The 8,995-nt window shown below is 30.5% G+C and overlaps 2 protein-coding genes across 2 annotated transcripts; one reads left to right on the plus strand and one right to left on the minus strand.

Annotated features, from left to right (window-relative positions):
- Positions 1–204: 204 nt before the first annotated feature.
- LOC138337506 (uncharacterized) lies at positions 205–4,866 on the plus strand. Its single transcript, XM_069287421.1, has 8 exons — positions 205–318; positions 2,309–2,410; positions 2,505–2,858; positions 3,175–3,228; positions 3,383–3,463; positions 3,605–4,061; positions 4,170–4,204; positions 4,561–4,866. Exons 1-8 carry the CDS (start codon positions 205–207, stop codon positions 4,864–4,866), a joined length of 1,503 nt encoding a protein of 500 aa, XP_069143522.1.
- A 2,093-nt stretch (positions 4,867–6,959) lies between these two features.
- On the minus strand, positions 6,960–7,960 carry LOC101247344 (uncharacterized). The gene is made up of 3 exons (XM_004243893.1): positions 7,825–7,960; positions 7,109–7,719; positions 6,960–6,992 (listed from the first exon to the last, which is right to left on the minus strand). The coding sequence occupies exons 1-3, from the start codon at positions 7,958–7,960 to the stop codon at positions 6,960–6,962; spliced, it is 780 nt and encodes a 259-aa protein (XP_004243941.1).
- Positions 7,961–8,995: the final 1,035 nt, after the last annotated feature.

An 8,995-nucleotide genomic window follows, 5' to 3' on the forward strand; every position in this document is an offset into this window, starting at 1 on the left:
TCTACTCTGTCCGCCATTTTCTTCCAATATTATTGAAAGGTATTGTGTTCTTCATCGATTTTCTTTTTTTAATTCTTCTATTTTTCTAAATCAGTTAGTATTGGGATACCTCAAATAATCACTTCAAAGTCTAAACAAATCTATATTTTTGAAGATTCGAAATTGGTTGAAAACAAGTCTAAGAGCTTGCATAATCTTCTAACAATGGATAACCAAAGTTCGAAGAAGCATAAAACACAAAAAGAGGCACATGCAAAGACACCCAAGAAGAGGGGTAGAAAGCTTGCAATGGCCATATCCAGACCTCCACTGCCATCGGTACGTATTTCAATTTTAGTGATTTTTGTAAATTTTTTTTGTCACATGCAATGACTTTTCTGTATTATCAGAAATTTTTTTTTTATATTTTTTAGATTATTTATCTGATGCAGAAAATACTATTTTTTTGTACATTTTTTTTATTAAGTATGACTAATGTATAAATAAGTTAAAATTCAAAAAAAAATTATGTAAATCAAAACCCAGTTGCCCCTCTTCTTGGCTGTCACCTCTTTTTGGGGTTTATGCTTATTAGATCTTTAATAAGCATATAATGTTAATTTCCTCTATCAATTATCACATATAGCATATAATGTTGTTTTCTAATTTATCACATATAGTATATTTGATCATGTTGTTGTCAAAAGTGTGTGTAAATTTAAAATTTCAAATTATAGAGAATATGTAAACTTAAGTTTAAATTTCAAATTATTGAATTATATGTATGTTTGAATCAACATAAGTATCATTTTGACTGGTTTGCATTGTATTGTTACAATTATGTATCAAGCACAAGTTATGTTTCATTTATTATGTTAAAGTTTGTTGTTTATATAAAGTATCAAGTAGACAGACTCATAATTGTAGTTACACTTATGTATCAAGTATAACTTTGCTTTTTTGTATCATGTTAGTATCAAGTAGACAGACTTATAATTATAGTTACACTTATGTATCAAGTACGACTTTGCATTTTTTGTATCAAGTAAAACTTTGCCATTTTTGTATCATGTTAGTATCAATTAGACAGACTTATAATTGTAGCTACACTTATGTATCATGTACGACTTTGCATTTTTTGTATCATGTTAGTATTAAGTAGACAGACTTATAATTGTAGTTACACTTATGTATCAACTACGACTTTGCATTTCTTTTATCAAGTATAACTTTGCATTTTTTTAATCATGTTAGTGTCAATTAGACAGACTTATAGTTGTATCTACACTTATGTATCAAGTACGACTTTGCATTTTTTGTATCATGTTAGTATCAAGTAGACAGACTTATAATTGTAGTTACACTAATGTATCAAGTACGACTTTGCATTTTTTTGTATCATGTTAGTATCAAGTAGACAGACTTATAACTGTAGTTACACTTATGTATCAAGTACCACTTTGCATTTTGTGTATGATGTTAGGCTATAAAGTGTCTGTTAAGTATCATTTTGACTGACTTATGATATGTTGTTAGAATTATGTATTAAGTTTATTTTTGCATTTTATGTATCATATTAAGCTTGTTGGTTATATTAAATATCAATATCACTTTTTCAAATGTAGAATATGAATTATGTGGTTAAACAAATTCCAAAACACTCTCTTAAGTTTGTTTGTACTTAAAATTCAAATATATTATGAGACTTAGAGTTATCAATGGGGGTTGAGGGTATCGAATTATTTAGGAATACTATATTTGGTTCATATTTGAATATTCCTAAGTGTAACTACCAAGGTCAGATCACCAAGTGTTTACTTCTTTTAGAGGTTGAGCAAGACAATCTAGCCTAGGAGCTTCACATTCGACATGCTAAAGGAAATATCTTAACCTTAACTGTGAAAGAATTTTCGATTATTAATGGATTGAAATGCAGTGGAAATATTAAGAATTTTACATATCTAGATTCAAAAAGAAGTAGGCTAGTTCAGAGGTATAATGACAGTGTAAATAAACAACTTCTGGTAGATCGGTTCATGTTGGGTGGTTGGGATAATATCGATGATCAACTTCAGATGGCTATCATGTTTTTCACCCACTCTTTTGTATTATCTCAACTTGGTACTACAGAAATTCCAATTGAAGATTTTTTAATGGTTGAAGATGACACTTATCGGCAGTATCCGTTGGGTCAACGGGCTTTCAGAAGTTTAATGAATTCACTTAGACAAGAGTTCAAATCTGAGAAAAAAATGTATCGCTTAAGTGGTATGCCTTATGCACTTAATGTATGGATATATATAAATGTACTTTTGTGTTGGATAATGAGATTGCGGTTAAAGAACAAAATGTTATTCCAAGAATTGTCAATTGGAAAGTTATGGCTGAAAAGCCCAAATTTGAGATGTTTATGGAAAGCGTTTTCACTGAGGTAATTAATATATAAATGTTTAGTATTTTTTTGGTACTTATCGATACATTTTTTGTTCGTTCTAACAATGATTCAGTATTTTGTTATTTTTCAGCATAACTATACAAATATTCAGCCAACTGGAGAGGAATGTACAGCAATGCAATTACCTCAACCCAGTCATGTAACTCATGATGAACCTGGTACATCAAATGTTAATATTGATGTTGGGAAGCCACAAAAGGTTCCTGGATTTGAAGACTTTTCATCTGAACCACCGGATCAATTGCTGAGGAGATCAACAGGAGTCTCTAGCACAAGATCTACCCCACCACCGAAAAGAAGAAAGGTTGTACATCTACATAAAACAAAGGCTTCCAAATCAACAATAGCAGAAAAGCAACCAAATCAAAATGTTTACACTCCAGATTTACCATATTCTCAAGGTGACAATGTATCTAATGTTCCCGTAAATTCAGATTTTTGAAAAGTAATTTTCAAAAATTCACAATTAGAGGGACTGAAGCAATACTTGAAGGGTTATATATTTTTGTGAAAATCATATCTTTTTATAATTATTGTTATTTATTATGAATTCTTTAAAAATTGTGTAATTTGTGTATAGGTTGACCAACAAGTTGGTTGTCTAGTGGAGTTGATAAAAAAAATCATTCTGAGTTGATGAAAGATGTTGGCGAGAAATACAACAAAACTGAAAAGGTAATATTTTTCTTTTTTTTTGTTTCATTTTCATTGGCACATATCGATTTTCTTTTTTTGAACAGAAACATAATGTTGATCAAGATATTGGTGGATCTGCTGTTGATGCTGATGAACAGGTTAATGATATCAATATTGAAAAAGTTTGTATATGACACTTAAAAATATCATGTTATTGTTTTATATGTGATTGCAAATGGTATTTTTATTCATCTTTTTCTTTTCTTACTTTTAATTTAATAGAATTATTTTTTATGTTTTGGTATTGTACAGACTGATAAAGTGGATCAACAATCTGTTTCACCTAATCACATTGATTGTTCAAAGGAACAACATATGGAGGATGCCATAGAGGTTATACACTCACCATAGCGTAGTCATATTTTGATTGAAGAAGTTGCTCTTAATAATGAAAATGTAAGTACAAATATTATGAATCAGTATACATTAATTTTTTTTGTGTGTTAGAATTTAGTCTAACGTCATATTTATTAGGATTATACAACTGGTGAAGCCTCTCATTCAGACACAAAGATTTTAAATGCGGATGAACATGATGTTGATACACTTCAGCACAACATAGAAAAGCATACTACAAGTCTGTTTCCTGTTGATACATCTACAGAAGTGGAAAACAATGTCCAACCACTATGTTTGATGAGTCATGGGGAACTAATTGAGAGTGCTTTTTGGTTATCTGATAGCCAACTACCCACCCAACTACCCGTAAAGAAATCTTCCCTTCCTCCTGATACTAAGACTCCAGCACCACAACACAGGATGCCTTCAAGAATTATACGGTCTCCATATTCAACAGATTTTGGATCCAACGATAAAGGCAAGGCAAAAATAGATGATGATGTTCTCCCACTCTATCCATTTGAAGGTTGTGGTATTCTTGAACAATTGCCATTAGGTATGATGGACGAGTTCTCACAATGGATTGAAAAAGGTCTCTTAAAATCACATGAGAACAAGTAAGTTATTATAATATGTCTTGCTAATTTTGTGTTGTATAATATAATTTTAATTTGTTTCTAAAAATTATTCCTGTGTATAGGAAACAATCCGATGACAAATACAGAGCATAGTCTGGTTCATTTGGTGTTGATTATATTGACTTTGTTGTCGCATTCCCTATGGACAAGAACTGGTTTTATACTATGTCACAGCCGAATAGATGTTGGACTGATGAGGTATCATATACATTATTTTGTCAAATTGTGATTTTTAGGTATCACATTAAAACTTACTATATTATATGTAGTTAATAATAAGTATCAAATACTGTTACACTTTTTTGTATCATGTTGCAGATTGTTATTAATAATAAGTATCAACTTGATTATTTAAAATATATTTATCAGTTAGGGTATCGAATTAGTTTCTTCATATTTTTTCCACTTATCAAATACATTTTACTATGTATTATGTTTTCTCTTATTTTGCAGCATATAGATGTAATCTTTGACTATCTCCGCAAGAAGTCCAAACAAAGAAGTATGGATCAGTATAGATATACTACAGTCAATTGCTTGTTTAAGTCTCATATAAACAAGGAATATTCAAGGTATTATAACAGTCATGCAGATGATACAATTAGCACACAAGAACACATGTTTCGTGCTGCTGTCGTATCAGTTCATGAAAGGTCTATCATTAACATCTTCAATGGTTTTTCTATTCCTACTGCTTTACCATGGCATTTAGTAGATGAGGTTTACATTCCTGTAAACTGTGATGAAAATTTTCATTAGGTGTTGGCTGTTGTTGTTCTAAAAGAAAGGCTTATAAGGGTGTATGACTCAACTTCGGGATCAAGGAAGAGAGTTCATTTTACAGACATCAAGAAGTTGTCTCAAATCCTTCGAAACTACCTTCATGATAGTGGGTTCTTTGAAAAAATGGAGCGAACAGATTGGGCAGCATTGGATGCATATAAAGACAAGAAAACTGGACAACTTTTGGGTCCACAACATTCGTTTAATGTGGAGTTTGCTCAAGACAACATGCAACGAATAAGTGATAGCGTGTGAGTATTGTTAATTATTTTACTTTATTTTGGGATAATTCCAAAGTACCCCCTCAACCTATGCCCGAAATCTCAGAGACACACTTATATTATACTAAGGTCCTATTACCCCCCTGAACTTATTTTATTAATATGTTTTTACCCTTTTTTAGCCTACGTGGCACTATCTTGTGGGCTCAACGATGGTTGACTTTTTTTTTCAAACTAGTGCCACGTAAGCTAAAAAGGGGTAGAAAATTACTTATAAAATAAGTTCAGGGGGGTAATAGGACCTTAGTATAGTATAAGTGTGTCTCTGGGATTTCGGGCATAGGTTGAGGGGGTACTTGTGCATTTTCCCTTTTATTTTTTATATCTAATTCATCCTTATAATTAATCTTATTGTTTTTGTAGTGATTGTTGGACTGTTCGTAGTTGTATATGCAGAATTTCTGAGTGACAAAATCAACATGTCATGTAATAGTTTTGAGAGTAGCTATCTTTGCAAAAGATATGCGATACTTTTATTGAAGTATTGTCTGGACAAGATGAATGCTGGATATGTTAGCAACAGTGATGACCCTCCAAGAATGAAGAATGTATTAAACCCATCATCTGAAGATGAAATTGTTAATGTAGGCTAGTTAGTTTTCAATGTTTGATTTTTATTTTGTTTTTTTTGGAGTTAAACAAGATGTTTGAAGTATTTATTAACATAACAACACATATTGTTAAATTATGAAAGTGTTTTGATTTTTAAAATTGTTTATTCTATTACTTTAATTTTTTTTATCACTGTTATGAATTCAGGAATTATGTATACTGTTAGTGGGACATTAATGTCATTATTGTATCAAAACTATAATAATAATAATTACATCAATGTAATTATTGTCACAAAAAACACTTATTATGTATACGTTAATATATTGTATGATACAAAAAAATAAAATTATATACGTAATTATAATTTGTATATGATACATGAAATATCAAAATACATAATATCAAAAACAGTGATACTAGTTATTACACTTGATACACGCCAATTTTTTTTTAAAAAAATTAATATCTTTTGTACAAATAAGATATATTCAGTACTATGATTTATATATATTACGAACAATTATTTGCCCTTCAAAATATGAAATTTTTTTAAGTATCTACACATATGATACTATATTACTAAATTAAATTAAATTAGAACTGAAAATAATTTGGGTGAAATATCCGCAATTAATATTGATTAAAGTAAGTTTGAATAAGGATATAAAATAAAGTATTTGATACATAAATATAATGTCAAATTTAAATAGATTTTAACAAAAAAAAAACTAGAGAACACATTGCCAAATGATCAAAGAAATTTATTGAAACAGAATCTATGTGTAACAGTGGAACCACTTGCTACACTATTACATTTATTAAAGGAACTCCTGAAACATAATCATTATGAATCTTTTGGAAATAAAGTACATGTTCTTCTATTGTGACCTTCTTGTCCACATCGTCCACAACAATTTGTGTTTCCGCTTAGTTTTTCATCTGCATTTTTCTTTCTTTTTTTTCTTGGTCTACAAGACATTTTTGTATCTTGGTGGCAAGACAACTTCTTCCTAAACACTTTCCGGAACTGTCCAATCACTTTTGTCCGGCATTGGTTCCATTGGAACTGCATAGGTGTTGGCTAATGCATCAGGTTTATAGTAATCAGAACAGTATGGGTGTACATCTTGATATTCTTCTTCTTCAAAACAGCCATTGCATGCGCACAAGGTATTTCATCATGCTGAAATCTACCACAAGAACAATTCTTTCTCTCAAGTCAAACGATGTATCTTATACCACCTTCATAAGCTGAAAAAATGAATTCTGAAGATGCAACAACATGCAATAGTTTTTAAAAATTTACTGTTAGATTTTTTGATACAAAAAAAATCTTAAAATATTTAAGCAAGATACATAATATTTGATATATGAATAAATACCTTCATTTTCGAACATTTGGACGCGTTTATAATCAATATCTCTTCAAATTTCCTCCCTAATGTTTCCTTTGTATAAGATGCTATTTCTCTATTTTTGCAGTTCCAAGAAACAAATAGAATTCTGGCTTCTTCCAAAAAATCCAAAACAGGTAATTGTCGTGCATCAACAAGACAACCATTGATACATTCCGCAATGTTAGATGTCATCATTCTACCCCTATTAATGGTTGCATGAGATCTAGACCACCTTTCATAGCCAGCCTCTTCAAGATACTTTTGAACTCCGCCATCTACTTTTTCCATTTTAGTCATCAATTTTTCAAAATCCTTTTTTCTATAAGCCTTAGCCATCGAATAAAACAGATCACTTATAGTGTTTTTACTTCTCTTGTAGTATGTACAGACATTTTTCCTTAAGTGCCATATGCATGCAAAATGTGAAACATTTGGATAAACTATACTAATACTCTTCATTATGCTTTCGTTTCTATCAGAAACAACACACATTTTTTCTCTCTCACCAAATGCATTTTTGAACTGTGTGAAGAACCATGTCCATGAACAATCATTTTCCGTATCGACGATCCCGTAATCTAATGGTAATATGCAACCTTAACATAGTCAACACACAATATTAATATACTTGATACATAATGTTGAAACAATGTTATTATTATCATTTTAAAAAATTATAATTATTCAGCAACATGACATACCTGCCCCATCAAGAGTTCTTGCGGATACAAACGTCCCCGTGTAAGCTCCACTAAGATGTGAACCATCAACAACAACAACAGGCCTACAGAACTCAAACCCTCTCATCAAAGGCCTTAAAGCAATGACTAGATACATAAATTCATTTTTTTTCCGATTTGTGCATCCTTATATAAGAATTTGGATACATCGTTTCCAACATATGTATGTATCTTGGCATATTTTTATATGCATCTGTAGGATTGCCCCTTATCAACTATAGTGCACGTTCTTTAGCACGCCATGCTTGCTGGTAAGAAATCTCAACACCATACATTTCCCTAACATCATCAATTATATCATTTGGAGTATGTTCTCTTTTATGATTTACCCATTTTTGAGCCGTAAAAGCACCAATAAATCTAACAGTAGCTTGTACTTTACTTAATACCCTATCCCTTAATGGACATGTATGCTCACTGTTGAAGTATCTTACTTTGAATATATCAGTGTTTTTCCTAACAGACGCCTTTAATTTCCAACAACAATTCTCCGAATAACACTCTAAAACATAGCTGCAATTATACCATATAAATTTGTTAGTTATTAGTAAAAATGCATACTTGAAACTTTAAGATTTGATACAAAATTTTTGATAATTACAGTCAATGTATGTAAAGGTATGTAACATTTACAATAACACCTCAGATTATATTCATGTCGAACAAACTATTTTGACATTCATATAAATGTGCACTGTTTTTTTAACTCCTACACACGTTCACAGACACGTCAACATAATAATACAAAATAAATTAAATTGTCACAATTATAATTCCATCTTTTACTTATACAAAATAAATTTTTAATTATCCAACACAAAGTGATATACTAACGATGTAAATAATCCAAATTTATCCAAAAAAATCATTCTCTAAAGTGTGTAAACAAAAATCAACTATGAAATACTTACATACCTTTTTGTATCTGACTGTTTAACTCAAAATTGAAGCTAGTTTTAATTTTTTATTTCATCATTACAGCCACAAGCGTTGCTTTATCCTTGTACAATTGTTTCGTCTCCACATTTGATATATTTGTATCTGATATATAATTTTCTTTCTCCATCTCGGGTATGCAACAAGAATCACCAATGTTTGATTCAACAACGTTTAGAGCATTAGCGTCTCTTTG

The sequence above is a fragment of the Solanum lycopersicum genome, chromosome 7 (genome assembly GCF_036512215.1).
Source record: "Solanum lycopersicum chromosome 7, SLM_r2.1".
Classification (NCBI taxonomy): domain Eukaryota; kingdom Viridiplantae; phylum Streptophyta; class Magnoliopsida; order Solanales; family Solanaceae; genus Solanum; species Solanum lycopersicum.